This window comes from Bombina bombina, chromosome 3 (genome assembly GCF_027579735.1).
Source record: "Bombina bombina isolate aBomBom1 chromosome 3, aBomBom1.pri, whole genome shotgun sequence".
In the NCBI taxonomy this organism is placed as follows: domain Eukaryota; kingdom Metazoa; phylum Chordata; class Amphibia; order Anura; family Bombinatoridae; genus Bombina; species Bombina bombina.
In genome coordinates, this window is record NC_069501.1 from 471,477,478 (window position 1) to 471,497,805 (window position 20,328).

A 20,328-nucleotide genomic window follows, 5' to 3' on the forward strand; every position below is an offset into this window, starting at 1 on the left:
CTCCTTGAACAAAACGGTTACTACAAATGCAATAAACTTCCGTTACTTCTAGATATTAAATTCTACTGGGAATCAATCTCAAACCCCACTAATATACCCCCCTAAAGATGCAGAGACGTCCATCCACACCACCTCACTTGCTAACATCCTCTTCCTCCCACTACCCTCTCTATCAACATGTCTGAAGAACCAGCTAGTGATCTCTGTACCCCCTCTACTTCAGCTTTAACCTGATATACAAAATTATCTGACTAAGGCTACATCCACCCAAAACACAAACGTGCTGTCCAATGTTTTTTTATGTTTGTGTTTATTTGTTTATATGTTCACAATTTGTTAACTAACAATGCCTTATCTATAAAAATCTTCTTTTGTTGAGCTCCACACATTGGCATATCCACTCAAAAGGACTATCCACTTGTTTCTCCCTCCGGAAAGTTGCATGCCTCTATAAAGTTCTACCAACCTGATACTCAGAAACAGACTGATAACACTGGGCCAACTAGAACTCAGGATTTTTAAAAATCATTATTGCTAACTCATGCAACTATACTCATGACATTTCTCCTTTTTTCCTGATAAAAATAAATAAATAGCAAAGTATTATATAATAACATAATAAGGAACTTTGACTATTAAAGATCAATGATGACTAAAACACAGTCCCACGTGGAACAAAAAGTTGAATAAAAAAAGAAACGCTTATCAGTGATTCTTATGTAGATAAAAGACAGTTTATTGAACTAAAATATACAACAAAAAATATAAAGAAACTCGTAAAGAAAAAGTTGTGGCAAGTCACAAATAAATAACAATATGTAACTGGCTTTCTCATGTCCTGTACTGTCACTATCCAATCTCTAATCACTGCTGCTTCCATCTCCTATGTTAATACTGCATCTCCAGTTCTGGGATTCTGTACTGTGTGTCTGTCCTTGTTGCTGTCTTCCCACCCTGCATGACTATAAAATGAGCCTGAATAATCGGCTAATCATCTTCAAGTAATCAAGCTAATGAGTGGCAGCTGCTATCCTGGTTATGAGATTAGAGCAAGCAGAGATCAGCTCCGGAGCTTTACAGCTTGCAACGACCAGGAATATATTATCTTTGTGAGAGGGTGCTATAAAAAAAAATCTAATCTAACATTGTGAATTAAAAAGTGAAAGCTTCTTTCAGAAAAAGAGAATGTTTCAGTTAAGTGCACAATTTTGTTATTAAATACTTTATACCAGTTCATAGACATCAATGTAGCAAAATGTTGACACCCCTATTGGTCTGGGCATGTGTTATTATGGAATTCTTTTAGATTGTTGTGTGTCTCATATATACTTCAAATTTTTCATTGACTCTTGGATTATTAGTGAAGTATTTTAAGACTGCATGTCTCCGGATTAGTTTTTGTATTTGCTACCACAGCAGTGGATTGGTAGCTCTTTTGAACAGGATAATGTATAACTAGAGAAATCTATTTTTGAGATTTTTAGAGTAATAAATATCCAAGAACAATAAAATTGTGTATCTATATCTGCAAAAAATAGATTCATGCACTCACTTGCAAAAAAGCGGTGTCTCCTCTCTCAAATAGGTGGTTTATAGGTCAATAAAAAACTGCAGTTTCCTAACCTATTATACACCAGCTTTAGGGTAATAAAGGGGCGAGGACACTGAAACGGTATTTCTCTCTTAAATCTATACATTCATGAGACTGTTAATGGGAGACAAGAGACTCCCATTTCAAACTTGACCATCTAGATGACATACGTTACATACATACACTAGAGACTACGTTCACCTAAATAATATGGGTCAACAAACTTTAATGGAAATACATTCACCCATGATATGTCATAAGGAGGAGAGTTTCTTTCTTCAAATGACAGGTGATATGATGTACAAATGTGAATTACTAAGCTTACTAGGTACCTGCCTTAGAGTTAAATAGTATAAATATAAATATATTGTATTTATCTACATAAATATTATGTTAGGGAAATGTATTTTTTTAGGCTTCACCTTAGAATTTTTTTTTAGATTGACCATAAGCAGGTTTGACATGGTAGATCAGAAGACAAAAAACATTCTTCCTGTTAACTCATAACTCTCCTTTTGTTGTATTAATCTAAAAGAGCAGTTTCCTCATAAAATATTGAATATATGTGTGTAAGGATTCCGCTTCAGGTTTTACCTATGCCTTTCCCATTCACCTTATGTAAGGATTCCGCTCCATGTTTTACCTATGCCATTTCCATTCACCTGACTTCAGCCTTACCTGTACTTAAGGCATCAGCTGACTGCAGACAGGTGCTTAATTATTAAGTTTCTAGACTAGCTCTGAAGCGTGTCTGTTTTCCACTTGCTGTGTGTTTTTTCTGACAACAAACCAGTCTGCTTTTCTTCCAATTACTGAATCAGCTACTACCTTGGGATTACTTATTTTCTACTGCTGGTTCATATGCTCATTTTGCCTACAGAAAGTTTTACAGAGGCGAGTTTTCTTTTTAGCGTGCACGCTACAACAGAGACTTAATCCATACTGCAGTGTGTTTGCTGCCATCTCCCTCTGAGTTTCTATCTCATCTGAGCCACTGAAGTGTTTCTCACACACCGGACTTCAATCTCTCTTCCACTGCAACACAGCGTAACTCTTCTACAAACAACCTCCCACGGACTAAGTGCAAGGACATCTCAGAACTAATTCTGCTTCTATTACACACCATCCGGTGACTGGGGGTAAGCGCTGTAGTTACTTTAAGCTGTGCTGTACAAATAAACATTGAACTTTGCTTTTCCCTGCTACTCTACTGACCGCAAGACTATCAGCACATGTGTATACCATTCTGTGACAAACTAACTAATAGTGTCTAAAACTTAGAATTACACTTCACACTGAACTGTTATATCTTATTCCAGCACTAAAAGCAACACTACCTGCTTTCTGGAACTCTGCTTTTCTTTATCAAGATTTATCATACTAGGAGCTAGCTGAACTCTAAAGATTGTTACTAAGAAATTGATTTATTTTTTATATTTCTTCTGTTGCAGACTTTGTTTATGTCTATACTAATGCTGTGACGTTCAACAGCATATATGTTTTACATCATTCGTTGCCAGACAAGTTTCTGATCTGCAATTCAATTACTTGAGAATAATAACTTCACTGAAAGCAGCTTGGTCTATGCTGTTCAATAGTCCATTTGCCAAAAGTGATACAAATCATTTATTTTGCATACTCTGCAGTTGTGATCCATCCTCACACTCTACTAAATCGTTACAGAATAATTAAGCCCTATAAAATATGGATCCAGCAGAATTGCCCCAATTCGTTTACAACCTCTCTAAAAGAGTAGATGAACTCAGTCAAGGCCTTAGAGATCTAAAGGTTGAAAATGAGACTTTAACTAAGATTATAAGAGAGACAACTCCTCCCAAAGCAAAAGCTGCTGAATCTATTGTGGAACCACAGATTGCAGCACCTGATTTGTTCAATGGTGATAGGAGTCTCTATGGCCAATATAGGAATGCCTGCCTCCTCACTTTCGACCTTAAGCCACTCGCATATCCTAATGATAAGATTAAAGTGCTCACAATGATTACCTATCTACGGGGTGAACCCCGAATCTGGGCAGACACGCTCTTTGAAACCAACGATCCTATTCTATCATCCCTACAGTCTTTTCTAGCAGTCATGGATGAACTTTATTCAGACTCAAATTTACAATTGACTGCAGAAAGCAAGATGCGGAAACTAAAGCAAGGCAACCGTCCTGTTGAAGTTTATATAATGGAGTTTAAACAACATGCCATTGACTCCCAATGGAACGTGATTGCCTTAAGAAACCAATTTCGCCTAGGACTCTCGGAAGCAGTTAAAGATGAGCTAGCCCGAACTGATCTCCCTGACTCATTAGACTGCCTCATGAAGCTCTCAATGCAAATAGATAGAAGGCTTCGCGAAAGGAAGTCAGAGCGTCAAATTGGGGATTCTTCTTACAAGAGATCTTTCCATCCTCCTCCAACTGCTTCTTCATCAAGTGTGCCTGAACCTATGGATATAGGCTTTATGAGGGGTCCATTGACCTCTGAAGAAAGGTTTAGAAGAAAATCAAAAGGACTGTGTATGTATTGTGGAAGTCCAAATCATCCTATCCGCGAATGCCCCTCCCTACGTAAAAATAAAAATAGTAAGTCTCTCTTACATTTGACTTCAATGATTGAACATGATAAACCAATTCACTGTACTTTAACCCTCTCTTTACAGTGGGACAGCAATCGCATGACGAAAGAAGCTATAATTGACACAGGAGCCCAAGGGAATTACATAGATAAAGCTATTGTTGAAAAAAATAAAATTCCTCTCATCACTAAATTGTCTCCTGTCTCTATACGGGTTGTAGATGGGTCTGAAATTTCTTCTGGTCCTATTACTCAGCATACAATTCCCATTCTGGTATCCACCCTAGGTTCACATCAGGAATACATCACTTTTGATGTTATTACCTCTCCTCTATTCCCCATTGTACTAGGGTTGCAATGGCTCCGTTTACACGAACCTGTGATCAATTGGAGTTCTTTGGAAGTAAAACTTGATTCACCATATTGTCAGCAAACCTGTCTAAATCATTCTGTCCTCTTCCATTTGACAGAAACTCCACACATACCTAAAGTATATGAGAAGTTTGCAGACGTATTCAGTAAGAAGGAAGCTGATACTCTACCTCCTCATCGGTCGTATGACTGTCCGATCGACCTAAAACCTGGTACCACTCCTCCTTACGGTCATCTCTACCCTCTTTGCCAACCCGAGCTTGATCATTTAAAGACGTATTTAGATGAAAACTTAAAAAAAGGTTTTATACGTCCTTCAGTCTCTCCAGCAGCAGCCGGATTCTTCTTTGTAAGAAACAAAGATAACTCCCTTCGACCAATCATCGACTTCAGGGAACTCAATAAAATCACGATAAAAAACAGGTATCCCCTACCACTCATCCCCGAACTCATTGAACGCCTCCAACATGCCAAAATCTTCACCAAATTAGATCTAAGAGGGGCTTATAACCTTGTCCGCATAAGAGAAGGGGATGAGTGGTTGACCGCTTTTAGGGCAAGATACGGCCTGTTTGAGTACCTGGTAATGCCGTTCGGGTTAACTAACGCCCCGGCCACATTCCAGTATTTTATTAACGATATATTTCACGATCTTCTTGATACTTGTGTGGTCGTATACCTGGACGACATTCTAGTGTACTCAAACACGCTTGAAGAACATGTTAAACATGTTAGTTGGATACTTTCCAGGCTCCAAGTTCATAGGCTATATGCAAAGCTAGAAAAGTGTGTATTCCACACCAAAGAAATAGATTTTTTGGGGTACTCCATTGGCCCAAAAGGTATCCAAATGCAGGCTAACAAAGTCGATTCAGTAAAAAACTGGCCACAACCAAAAAATAGGAAGGAACTACAACGTTTCCTCGGGTTTAGTAACTATTATAGAAAGTTTATTAAAAATTTCTCTCAAATTGCTAAACCTCTCACTGTACTCACCAGTTCGAGTACACCTTTCACCTGGAACTCCAAGGCAACTGAAGCTTTCAACTCATTAAAAAACTCCTTCTGCTCTGCTCCAATACTTCAATTTCCTGACCCTTCTCTCCAATTCATTTTGGAGGTGGTTTCTTCCGATTATGCCCTTGGAGCTGTCCTCTCGCAAAGACGCAGTATATCCCAACCACTACATCCAGTAGCTTTCTATTCCAAAATTCTTTCTGCACCTGAGATGAACTATGCTGTTGGAGAAAAGGAACTCCTGGCGATTAAACGTGCCTTTGAACATTGGAGGCATCTCCTGGAGGGCACCGTCTTACCAATAATCATCTATACGGATCACCGTAATCTCGAGTTCCTACAGAGGAATAAAACTCTCTCTAGTCGACAGGTAAGATGGAGCCTATACTTCAGCAGGTTTAACTATCAAATCATCTACAGGCCCGGTTCTAAAAATGGAAAGGCGGACGCACTTTCTAGGAAAGACCCTAGACCTCCAAACACTCAGGAATCTACTTCTATCATTCCCCCCGATAGATTTTTGGGTCTACTGTCCACCTTCAAGACGCAACTTGAAACTGCTTTACGGTCAGATCCTCAGTTACCTCAACTCCGACTATCTCGTAGAAACAACCTCTACTATCATGGGACTCTCTTGTATGTCCCCGAGATTCTTAGACCTGCTCTAATTAAACAACATCATGATCCACCTCTCTTTGGACATCCAGGTATTACAAAAACAAAGGAACTTCTCAGCAGATCCTACTGGTGGCCAAATTTGGAAACATCTGTTAAAAACTATATCTCAAACTGCTCCATCTGCATTACTTCCAAAAAGGAAAGGGCCAAGCCATATGGACATCTTCTTCCAATTCAAATACCTGATAGACCTTGGTTACATCTCGGCATGGACTTCATAGTTGAATTACCTGTGAGTTCAGGTTTCAACACCATTCTAGTTGTCACTGACATCCTGACCAAAATGGCTCATTTTATCCCTTTTAACAAACTTCCCACTTCTAGTGAGACAGCACAACTCTTCTTAAATTCGATTGTCAGATACCACGGAATTCCTTCCATCATAACAACTGATAGGGGTACTCAGTTTACCTCGAAGTTCTGGAAAAGTCTTTCTGCTCAACTGAAAATTGATCATCGCCTAAGTACTGCCTTCCATCCACAAACAAATGGCCAAACAGAGAAATTAAATCAATGGCTAGAGCAGTATCTACGCTGTTATTGCTCTTATCAGCAAAATGAATGGTCACAATACCTATATCTGGCCGAATTTGCCTACAATAACTCGGTTAATTCATCCACCAAAGTTTCACCCTTCTTTGCAAACTATGCTTTTCATCCTCATTTCTCCCTGGAACAAACGGATAACCCAAATTCTCCTTCTGTAGATGATCTACTACAGAAGCTCGCTGAAAACTTCCACTTCCTAAAAACAAATATTCTACAGGCTCAGACCTCACAGAAGAAATACTACGACTTACGCAGACGACCATCACCATCTTATGCCATAGGCGATAAAGTTTGGCTTTCGACAAAAAACATCAAAATCCCTGTTCCCAGTAAAAAACTAGCAGGATTATATATCGGACCATTCACTATCACTCACGTTGTTAACCCAAATGCAGTTACTCTGGACCTTCCTAGTTCTATACCCATCCATCCTACTTTCCATGTGTCCCTTCTTAAACCAGCTTCAGATGATCCTTCAGTGAAAACCATTTTACCACCTGTACCTGTACCCCTAGATTCGGACACTTATGAAATTCAAGACCTCCTGGATTCCAGACGGCATAAAGATGTTTTACAATATCTGGTCAGATGGAAAGGCTACTCACCTGATGATGACACTTGGGAGCCTTATACCAATATAGATGCACCTAGACTCATCTCTCGTTTCCACAGACGTTATCCCCTTAGAACTAAACATCAAGCCGAGGATCGGCTTGCTTGAAGGGGGGCGTATGTAAGGATTCCGCTTCAGGTTTTACCTATGCCTTTCCATTCACCTGACTTCAGCCTTACCTGTACTTAAGGCATCAGCTGACTGCAGACAGGTGCTTAATTATTAAGTTTCTAGACTAGCTCTGAAGCGTGTCTGTTTTCCACTTGCTGTGTGTTTTTTCTGACAACAAACCAGTCTGCTTTTCTTCCAATTACTGAATCAGCTACTACCTTGGGATTACTTATTTTCTACTGCTGGTTCATATGCTCATTTTGCCTACAGAAAGTTTTACAGAGGCAAGTTTTCTTTTTAGCGTGCACGCTACAACAGAGACTTAATCCATACTGCAGTGTGCTTGCTGCCGTCTCCCTCTGAGTTTCTATCTCATCTGAGCCACTGAAGTGTTTCTCACACACCGGACTTCAATCTCTCTTCCACTGCAACACAGCGTAACTCTTCTACAAACAACCTCCCACGGACTAAGTGCAAGGACATCTCAGAACTAATTCTGCTTCTATTACACACCATCCGGTGACTGGGGGTAAGCGCTGTAGTTACTTTAAGCTGTGCTGTACAAATAAACATTGAACTTTGCTTTTCCCTGCTACTCTACTGACCGCAAGACTATCAGCACATGTGTATACCGTTCTGTGACAAACTAACTAATAGTGTCTAAAACTGAGAGTTACACTTCACACTGAACTGTTATATCTTATTCCAGCACTAAAAGCAACACTACCTGCTTTCTGGAACTCTGCTTTTCTTTATCAAGATTTATCATACTGGGAGCTAGCTGAACTCTAAAGATTGTTACTAAGAAATTGATTTATTTTTTATATTTCTTCTGTTGCAGACTTTGTTTATGTCTATACTAATGCTGTGACGTTCAACAGCATATATGTTTTACATCATTCGTTTCCAGACAAGTTTCTGATCTGCAATTCAATTACTTGAGAATAATAACTTCACTGAAAGCAGCTTGGTCTATGCTGTTCAATAGTCCATTTGCCAAAAGTGATACAAATCATTTATTTTGCATACTCTGCAGTTGTGATCCATCCTCACACTCTACTAAATCGTTACAATGTGGCTTTCCTCATGATTCCCTAAGAGGCCCAAACAACCTCCATGATGCCATGTATGTTACAATTCCCTCCTCACTCTTTTGCAAGACCTAATTGTGTCCATCTTCACTGTTCACCTAGAGTTGATAATATCCTAATTGCACATACCATCCAACATTCCCAAGAGGCTTTATAGGATAGAAAGGTTAGGGAACTACACAGTGGCCCACTGGTCTTTTTAGGTTCACAATGGGAGGGCTGGGTTCATAGTTAGCTGTGGAAGGGGGGTGTCATGTGTGGAGCTGGGGCAGTCCATAAAATCTGGGATGTAAATAAGCTGTGGAAAGGAAGTAGGCCATGGACTTGCGAACCCATGGGAAGTCTGATGATCTCTCTCAGTTTACTATCAAAATATCATTAATAAATGGTTGAGCAATACTGTGTGTTTCATGCCACAAAAGTTACACTATGTAAAAGTCACCTCCGTCTAATACTAGCTATTGACAAGGAGGTTAATGGTACACAAAATTAATTAAAAAAAAAGGCTGCATACACTAGGGGGAGAGAAGAGGAGTGGATCGTCTGGATTCTCTCCCTTTTTTATTTTTTTTTCCCTCTTTGCTGGATCCTTGAGGTTGTGTAACAGAGCAAGAGAGATCAAGGTAACCGACAAAAAAAAAAAAAAAAATAAGAGAATAAGAATGCATAGCCCAGGTTATTAAACTAGTAAGTTAGGTTAGATTTAAGGTTAGATTGTTAATATGTTGAGTAAGGGGTAGGTGAGAGAGACCTTTGTCTCTCCATGAAAAATACAAAATACAAGAGTTAGCTACAGGGGTGGGGACTTTGATATTACTGGACAATGTAGGATGAATTACATAGACATAGATCTTGGCAGGGAAGATCTGATGATTTTGCTTTGTGAACATCCTACATGTTTGTAACTTGAGATCTATCATGCATGATTATACTAAGAATTGTAAGATACTGCTGATATGGTTATATGTATCCACCTGTCTTCTCTCAATAAAAATAATAAAAAATAAAATAAAAAAAAAGGCTGCATGCAATCTGAGCCCAAATTCACCTCCACACATTTCCCAGTGGGGTATTTCAACTCACAGACTGCAAAACGTTGGCATTCTATTCCACAATAAGATTCCTTTTAAGTCCTCCATAAACTTGCTGACAATGAAGGTAAATACTTAATATGGTTTGGGCTCCTTTTCAATAGCCCCAAACACTGGCCAAGAACTCTTCTTTAAAAGGGTGCTGAGAGAACTACTAGGATTACCTAAAGGGAAAATCATTTTTGCTGGGGATTGCAATATTGCCCTTGAACCCTTTCTAGACTGCTCTCATTAGAGTTCTGTTCCCCAAAGTTTCATGAGAGCATTTGCCAAATGCCTTCCACCACCCTACCCAAAAGACCTTCTCCTTCTTTTCCAACCCATATCAGACCTACTCTAGACTTAACTATATTTTCATAGACCAGAAGAGCCTGACTTTGACAGACATTTATGATATTTAGCCGACTCCATGGTCTGACCATTCTATGGTATCTATATCTATGTTGTGGCCCGACAGACCACAAACTAACTTCTACTGGAAATGTGACAACACCATCCTTCTACGACTCCAAATCGTAGCAAAAAATTACTTGCGCTCTGACTGAATACTTTTGCCACAATGTAGTACCTCTCCAATCCAAGCCTCATCTGGGAGGCACATAAGGCAGTTAATTACAGAGAGCTTATAAAACAAAAAGCCAACCTTCCTGCAACTATTCATTCCTTTAATCTCATGCTTATTGATAAATACTTAGCAGATTCTCAACTACCAACACTTCTTGTACCAGATCTCTAAACAATTGGATGAACCCTTCACTGCACAACAAATTTTAGAACCAATAAAGGACACACCTTTACACAAAAGCCCAGGCCCAGATGGCCTGTCGACTATATACTACAGATGATTCCGACACCTAACTACACTATTTAACTCTCTAGACAACAAGAATCGCTTTTTGACACATTTCTTAGAGGCCTTTATTACAGTTATACCCAAGACAGGCAAACCTCCCAACGAACCAGGCAGCTATCATCCTATTTCGCTTTTAAATGGAGATATTAAGATCTATGCCAAAATTCTAGTCAAACGCATTAATAAAGTTTTACCAACTCTCATTCATGTAGATCAAGCTTTCTTTGTTCCGCTCAGGGAGGCCAGAGACAATATCATTAGGATCTTACTCATTATGGAATATGCAGTAACTCACAGTATCCCTTCTTTCTTGGTCTCCACTGATGCAGAGAAAACCTTTGACAGGTTGAACTGTGTTTTCTCCAGAGAACTTTCAAAGATTTTGGCTAGAACCAACAGTATTCTTTCCCACAGCTTTAACATCATGAATGGCAAGAGGCAGGGTTGCCCCTTATCCCCAATCCTTTTTATCCTCACAATGGAAGTCTTAGCTGCCCATATTAGGAACAACACAGATATCCAGGGTATTTATGTGGGCCCTAATACCTACAAATATGCAATGTTTACAGACAATGTCCTTCTCACCTTGTCAGCCCCCTCTTCCACTCAACCAACATTAGTATCTGACTGGTTCAGTAAAGTTTCTAACTTACTCATCAACCATCAAAAATCTTAATGTATCTCTGGGGCTGACCGACTTTCAGAAATTAAGCCTCATTTGCCCCTACAAACTCCAATCTTCCCATTTAAAATATCTGGGGGTGGTGTTATCTCCACACAGTTTACAGCTATTCAACTATAATTACAAGCCATTGCTACAGTCGATCCAACATTCCCTTCACATTTCGAAAGATAAACCACTTGGTGGGGTAGAATCCAAACTATAAAGATGTCTATCCTACCCAAAATATTATATATTCTTCAAGCGATGCCAATCACGCTTCCTAAACCTTACCTCCAGCAACAGCAATGCTTCATTAATGTCTTCATCTGGGGATGGATTCGACCCAGAATAAATAAAACTAACGTTTATATCCCTACGTGATGATGGTTTGGGAGTGCCCAACATTAAACTGTACTGTCATTCTTTAATAATCCAGAGAATTCTTGATTAACACTGCAGAAAAGATTCTAAGGTGTTGATCTCGTTAGACTCCCAAATCCTTAAATCCCCCACCTGGGCCCCCTGTGTTGGATTCCCAAAAAAAGTAGAACCCTACCTTGTAAATCCTCCCACCTCTAAAGGAATATTTTTGACACTTGGGACCGACTGATTAAAAACATGCGTGAAAAGTTCTCAAAGTCCAGCACCTGGGATCCAAGGTGTGCAAACACAGGGGCACTGCACAATACCCCCAGTAAATGTAACAAGAGATAGTAGTCGCACCACCAAGTTCAATGAATAGTTTTCTTTATTGAGCCAAGATCAAAAAATCAGCAACGTTTCGGACACAAGTCCTTAATCTTGCATCAAGATTAAGGACTTGTGTCCGAAACGTTGCTGATTTTTTGATCTTGGCTCAATAAAGAAAACTATTCATTGAACTTGGTGGTGCGACTACTATCTCTGATTAAAAACATGCCAAACATCTCCTCGACTGAGGTGAAGTAAAAGGCTGTGGTACTTTCTTATCCCTATAGATCCATCACTACATGTATGTGCCTGCTGCATGTGCATGAGTACTGAACGGTAGCTATGTTCCAAATATTATGCACACTTGCCATTCAGCACCAGTGTTAGTGCAGAGAATTTAAAAAATTAAAAAGGCTAATGCAGCGTGGGGGGGGGGGGGTTGGGAGGGGGGGTTTGACACTCCTTAGTAGGAGCTACTCCCTAGCCATGCCACAGGACACTACAGGTGAATATGTCCCTAAACCCAAGTGTGATTTTGCTAACAGAAGCAACATTTTAGTGGGGACTTTTCAGCAGAATAACATGCGCTCTTATCCTCAATGCCTTTTAACGCGTCAGTGTTTTTTTACAACAAAAAATGTGTTGGTTCCAGGTTTCTCACAGATAATATAACAAACTCCTTTTTATATTTTGCTCCTGCTTTGCCACTATTGTTCGTTCCTAAGAGAGCGCCACTCTTTCTGTGTGTGTATATATATATATATATATATATACTGTATTTGAATATATATATATATATATATATACATACACACACACATATACCTATATATATATATATATACATATATATATACATATATATATATATAACACACACGCACACACACACATATATATATATATATATATACACATATACTGTACATATATATATATATATATATATATATACGCACACACACACATATATATATACATATATATATATATATATATATATATATATATATATATATATATAAAAAAATAACTCATTGTGTAGTTCATTAACAAATCTAGACAGGCCCAGAGGCTTATTTTCCCACAGAAAACCTCTGAATTACATTGTTTCCAATGCAGCAAAGGATTCTGGGTAAGATATGCAAATTAAGTACACAATGACACACCTTTTTACTTCAGTCTGCTTTTCAGCAGGTTCCCTTTACGCCAAAGTATCGCTGTTCACACAGCTTATAAACTTAGCTAGGGTCAGTGCAGTGATTCATAACCATCCCAGGACAGACTGTTTTGTGGGTTTTTGCCACTCATCAGCTGGGAGTAGGTTAGAATCACTGCTGGGTGAAGTTGATTCCAGGCAGAATACAACAACATTTTAAATTAGGGGGAGATAAAAGGCGAGTTTAAAATCCTCCACTACGCACAAAATATAGAAAAAATAACTCATTGTGTAGTTCATTAACAAATCTAGACAGGCCCAGAGGCTTATTTTCCCACAGAAAACCTCTGAATTACATTGTTTCCAATCCCAGCTGATGAGTGGCAAAAACCACGAAACAGTCTGTCCTGGGATGGTTATGAATCACTGCACTGACTCTAGCTAAGTTTATAAGCTGTGTGAACAGCGATACATTGGCGTAAAGGGAACCTGCTGAAAAGCAGACTGAAGTAAAAAGGTGTGTCATTGTGTACTTAATTTGCATATCTTACCCAGAATCCTTTGCTGCATTGGAAACAATGTAATTCAGAGGTTTTCTGTGGGAAAACAAGCCTCTGGGCCTGTCTAGATTTGTTAATGAACTACACGAGTTATTTTTTTCTATATTTTGTGCGTAGTGGAGGATTTTAAACTCGCCTTTTATCTCCCCCTAATTTAAAATGTTGTTGTATATATATATATATATATATATATATATATATATACATACACACATATATATTTACATATACACACACAAAGATATATATGTTTGCTGGGTCATGGGATGTGTACCTGGTCCGGTTTTGGACTGCAGTCCCCTTTCCGTGTTTTGTATGTTGCTGGGTGATTACATATACCTGTGCACCCCTCCTTGTTCCCAGTTTGTCTGCATTGTGTGGCTGTGTTAGGGACTCAGGTGTTGGAAAGGACCTTGACGTAGTGCCTGAGCTTGTCCCATTTGGCCAGATGTGGTGACTAACCTTTCCATTTTAAATCTTAGCTGTGAGCTAGCTGGTGAGTGCTTGGTTTCCTTTATGTGTTGTATTTGTTTTGTAATCCCCCATGGTTCTTGCACCCACTCCTGTCTGGGGTTAACTGCCTATGACTCTGGTGACGGCACAGCTTTTTGTGAGTGCTAGTTAGCACCCAGGGCTGGCATGTTGCTGGGTCATGGGATGTGTACCTGGTCCGGTTTTGGAGTGCAGTCCCCTTTCCGTGTTTTGTGTATATATTATATATATATATATATATATATATATATATATATGTATGTATGTATACACTCACATATATATATATATATATATATATATATATATATATATATATATATATATATAAATATATATAAACACACACACACACATATATATACATATATATATATATATATATATATATATATATATATATATACATACACCCCTATGTATGTATAAATAAATAAATATATATATATATATATATATATATCCCATATGTTTTGAGTAACCTGGATTTATTAAAATGATAATGTAACTTTCAGGATTCAGATAGAGAATACAATTTTAAACATTCTAGTTCACAAATTTGCTTCATGAGCTAACTGAACACACGTGGTGAGCCAATGACAAGAGGTTTACATGTGCAGCCACAAATCAGCAGCTAGCTCCCAGTAGTGCATTGCTGCTCCTAACCTAGGAACCTAGGAGTGCTTTTCAACAAAGGATACAAAAAGAACAAAGGAAATTAATTAAAATACTTAAATTAGAAAGTTGTTTAAAATATGCTATGTATGCTCTATCTGAATTATAAAAGAAAAAAATTGGGTTTCATGTCCCTTTAAAGTTTAAAGGACAGTAAAGAACTTTTAATTAAAAGATTTATTCTGCAGTCATACAATATACTAACATACTGCATGAAAATATGCACCTCCCCTACTTGCCGTATTTTGAGAAGCCAATCTAGAGCTGTTACCAGAGAAGACATAGCTAGCCACAATTATTATACTATTATATTCTGCTGCAGTTCTTATCTTATCATCTGCGCTGAAATCAGGGACAGATATGGTGCAGAGTTATGTTAGTCAAGTCTGCCATGTGCACTACCAGTTCTCAGAGTTCAAAAATAAATAATGATAGTATATTGCAAAGTTTTTTTGTTTTACTTCATAATTTAACATTTTACATTACACTTTCAAACTGTTTATTTAACTTGGACTGTATGCTGTAAGTGCAGTATTACATTGAAGGTTTAGTATCACATAAAGGAGCATTCTCTACATACACAGGGAAGACAGAAACTGTACAGCAAGGCATGCAATGAAATACACTAATCACTTTATATATATCTGGTATAGTATTGCATATAAGAATATAAATGATACATTCTACAGTGGTTTTCCATATTGCTCTCTATTTAAAATGAGTCTCACAGTGTCAGGAAGAGGGTAAGACTTGGGCATTTGTTGGATATGTTTGAAGGTTTCTAGTAGCTACTAGGACTTACTGATGTCTCACCATTTCCAAAGTTGTCTTCAAACACAGACTTGCTAAACTGTCAGGAATATATATATATGAGACTAGAACTGTTAAAGGGACATTTAAGATATTTTTTTTCTTCATTTCATCTAAAAAAGGACCTATTAAAATGTATTTTTTTTGTTAAAAAATGGATGTTCCTTTATTGAAGGAAAAAAAACACCAACCAAGACCACATTCAACTAATAGAAATGTGGGAGTTTTGTTTTTAGCCAGCAAGATTCAAGCTCACAGACCACAACTGCACACACATACTTTCTGGTTGGTTTCATAATCAAAATAATCAGCTTTAACTTAAAATTCAGGGCAACTGGCACCTCTGATGATTGCATGTCCTACAGCAATGAACTAGGGTGCAAAGCACTTCAGCAGATCCCTGTAGAACAGACAAAGCAAGATTTGGGATTATTTGTGACATTGCAGTATTTTTAATGTTCCTAACTCAGAGCTTACTAACAAGGATGAATTTCCGAATGTCTATGTTAATTCACAGCTGGAATAAGCAAGATTCTAAGATCCCATAAGTTCCCTGAAAATCTGCCCTGTTAGTGGGTCCTGAGAACTGAATTTGAAGCACTTGCCAGAAATAAGCAATGCCTGTTTTTTTTATATATATTCAACATTCAATACTTATCTACCCTTCACAATTGTGCCCCCTTCTCACCTAGAAGTAACAGTTTCACAGTCTTAGCATCTTTTGCTGCATCTTCCTGCAGTTTTTTCTCCAGTTCACGTGATCGTTTCGACAATTCCTTGTCTTCTGCACTTGCGCCACTCCCCATCCCGACAGCTTCTTCCTGCAAAATGTTGATGGTCTATTTTGAGGATTGTTCTTGGGTAGTGGGTTCTTCTCTTCCAAATGCCTTGTCTTGTAGGTCCTTCAGTTCCAAAGTTGTGGTCCCTCTGATTTTATTGCTGCCTTAATCCAAACTCCTGGACTTGTATCTAGTACCTGGTGGGTTATATATAGAGTCTTGTCTTCTTCTCTCTGCTTATTTCTTACTGTTGGCCTTTTGTGGGTCTTCCTTCTTGACTTTGATAAAATGTCTTATTCTCAGCTAGACATGCTCTTGTCCTTCACACACAAATTTATATTGTACAGCCTAGTTTGTCTCTCTACTAAATTCTTCTTACAAGTCTTCAGGAGTCTTCTCTTTACTTATTTATTGGTTACTTTTGTTCTTCCCCTTCAAAGATTTCACTGTCTTTCTTTTGGATCTTCTCTCTCTTTTTCCCTCTAAGGATTCTCCTCTATTTTAGGATCCTCCCCTCTTCCTCTATCCCTTGCTTTTTTCACTCTCCCTCTCTCAAGTGTCTACTTGCTCTTTGCTTTCATTTCTCTTTGCTCTCTTTACAATCGGTTCTTAATGTTGAAGGATTTTAAATTATCACCTGACCTAGGAAATCTCATTAGGACCTCAAAGCTTAGAGTGTAAGGTGGGGGCTGATGATTGGACTATGTTACATGGTGTAATCTTGCTAGTTCTTTCTTTAGGTTCCTCATCATATTTATAGGTGGCATTAACGGAGTTGTAGTGGACAGTAGAGATAAAAATACTCCTCACTTCGTAATCTATTTTATGGGAAAATCGCACACCAATATTAAAATGGCTTTTCATATATATATATATATATATATATATATATATATATATATATATATATATAATTTTTTTCATTTTTTTAATTAATGTATTTTTTAAATGTTGCATTTTATAATTTATTTTAGTCACAACAGAATATACTTTAAATACAGTTTAGGGCATTTTGGGGATGCGTTTCTAAATATGTTTATGAAAAGGTGTTCATGCTTGACAGAAATACAGTGCCCGGGCTGTAAAGAAATGAGTACATTTGAAAACACATTCAAAATTCAAGTTGGAACTCCTAAGCTGAATTTTTTTAAGTGACTGGAACATGGGCAGTAACTGATGTGTACATATTGAAGATTTTCAGGTTTAACAGCCACCCCCTCTATTGTTATGCCAGGCAAGAGGTATATTCTGTCATGCCATGTCACTTATTACTACTACTGGCCTAACATTGCTGTGCCATCTTCTGTAACATACTGATATAATGTGACAAGTAACAAATGCTTCTAATCCGCAGGCACTGCTGCCAAGATCCCCTGACATAGGAATCAGACGTCCAAAATAAGCTCTTTAAAGTGGAGGATTGAAGAGTTAATCCTGACTCATGCTGTCCTCCCTTGCTCTATGTTTTATAAATCACACACATTTACACACAATACACAACACCCTAAATTCTCACACAAAGCTTTCAGCTACTGCACAGGGTCTCATACAATGATTTACCTCACATACGGCTAGATTACAAGTTTTTGTCGGTAAGGCTTGTGTTGCTAACGAGCCTTTTTTTCTCACCGCTCACTTACAGGTTTTCTTTAAACCCGGCGTTAGCCGCAAAAAGGTGAGCGTAGAGCAAAATTTAGCTCCACATCTCACCTCAATACCAGCGTTGCTTACGGTAGCGGTGAGCTGGGAAAACGTGCTCGTGCATGATTTCCCCATAGGAATCAATGGGGCAGATCGGGCTGAAAAAAAAACCTAACACCCGCAAAAAAGCAGCATTCAGCTTCTAACGCAGCCCCATTGTTTCCTATGGGGAAAATACATTTTATGTCTGCACCTAACACCATAACATGAACCCCAAGTCTAAACACCCCTAATTTTACACTTATTAACCCCTAATCTGCCGCCCCTGACATCGCCGACACCTACATTATATTATTAACCCCTAATCTGCCGCTCCGGACACCGTCGCCACCTACATTATACTTATGAACCCCTAATCTGATGCCCCCAACATCGCTGAACCCTACATTATATTTATTAACCCCTAATCTGCCCCTACAACGTCGCCGCAACCTACCTACAATTATTAATCCCTAATCTGCCTCCCCCATCGTCTCCGCTACTATATTAAATTTATTAACCCCTAAACCTAAGTCTAACCCTTACCCTAACACCCCCTAACTTAAATAGAATTTAAATAAATCTAAACAAAATAACTACAATTAAATAAATTAATCCTATTTAACCCCTTAACGACCGAGGACGTGCAGGGTACGTCCTCAAAAAAAAGGCAGTTAATGCCTGAGAACGTACCCTGCACGTCCTCGGTGTGGAAAGCAGCTGGAAGCGATCCTGCTCGCTTCCAGCTGCTTTCCAGTTATTGCAGTGATGCCTCGATATGGAGGCATCCTGCAATAACCCCCCTTGGCCATCCGATGCAGAGAGAGCCACTCTGTGGCCCTCTCTGCACCGGACATCGGTGGCCGGTATCGTTGGTGGGTGGGAGCAAGTCTGGGAGGCGGGTGGGCGGCCATCGATGTGCCCAGTGGAGTGGAGGGGGGCGGGATCGGGGGCGGGAGGGGCGGGAGCGCGCACGGGAGCGCGCGCGTGCACGGGGGGCGGCGGGCGGGCGGGCGGGCGCGTGCACGGGGCGGGAGCGGGAGGGAACCGCTACACTACAGAAAAATCAAGTACTTGAATTATCTTTTTGAAAGCTGTAAATAACAGCTAAAAGATGTGGAAGGGGTGGGGGGTTGATCTTGGGGGGGGGGGGGAAGCTACACTGCAGAAAAGGGTTTTTATTTTTAAAAAAAGGCACATTATTCACTAAACTGGGTACTGGCAGACAGCTGCCAGTACCCAAGATGGCGCCCATTAAGGCAGAGGGGGAGGGTTAGAGAGCTCTTTGGTGGGGGATCAGTAAGGCTGGGGGCTAAGGGGGGATCCTACACAGCAGCATATGTAAATATGCTAAAAAAAATAAAAAAAAAACCCCAAATATAGCTTTTATTTTAGTACTGGCAGAGTTTCTGCCAGTACTTAAGATGGCGGGGACAATTGGGGGGTGGGGGAGGGAAGAGAGCTGTTTGGGAGAGATCAGGGGGTCTCATGTTTCAGGTGGGAGGCTGAGCTCTACACTAAAGCTAAAATTAACCCTGCAAGCTCCCTACAAGCTACATAATTAACCCCTTCACTGCTAGCCATAATACACGTGTGAAATGCAGCGGCATTTGGCGGCCTTCTAATTACCAAAAAGCAACGCCAAAGCCATATATGTCTGCTATTTCTGAACAAAGGGGATCCCAGAGAAGCATTTACAACCATTTGTGCCATAATTGCACAAGCTGTTTGTAAATGATTTCAGTGAGAAACCTAAAATTGTGAAAAATTTAATGTTTTTTTTAATTTGATCGCATTTGGCGGTGAAATGGTGGCATGAAATATACCAAAATGGGCCTAGATCAATACTTGGGGTTGTCTACTACACTACACTAAATCTAAAATTAACCCTAGAAGCTCCCTACATGCTCCATAATTAACCCCTTCACTGCTGGGCATAATATACGTGTAGTGCGCAGTGGCATTTAGCAGCCTTCTAATTACTAAAAAGCAACGCCAAAGCCATATATGTCTGCTATTTCTGAACAAAGGGGATCCCAGAGAAGAATTTACAACCATTTAAGCCATAATTGCACAAGCTGTTTGTAAATAATTTCAGTGAGAAACCAAAAGTTTGTGAAAAAATTTGTAAAAAAGTGAATGATTTTTTGTATTTAATCGCATTTGGCGGTGAAATGGTGGCATGAAATATACCAAAATGGGCCTAGATCAATACTTTGGGATGTCTACTAAAAAAAATTATATACATGTCAATGGATATTCAGAGATTCC

The 20,328-nt window shown here is 39.0% G+C and overlaps 1 protein-coding gene across 1 annotated transcript in view; it reads right to left on the reverse strand.

Annotated features, from left to right (window-relative positions):
• Positions 1-16,404, reverse strand: part of GNAT2 (G protein subunit alpha transducin 2) — a 98,439-nt gene extending 82,035 nt beyond the window's left edge. The window contains exon 1 of the mRNA XM_053706768.1: positions 16,287-16,404. Coding sequence (XP_053562743.1) covers positions 16,287-16,404 — 118 coding nt within the window. The remainder of the gene's footprint in view (positions 1-16,286) is intronic.
• Positions 16,405-20,328: the final 3,924 nt, after the last annotated feature.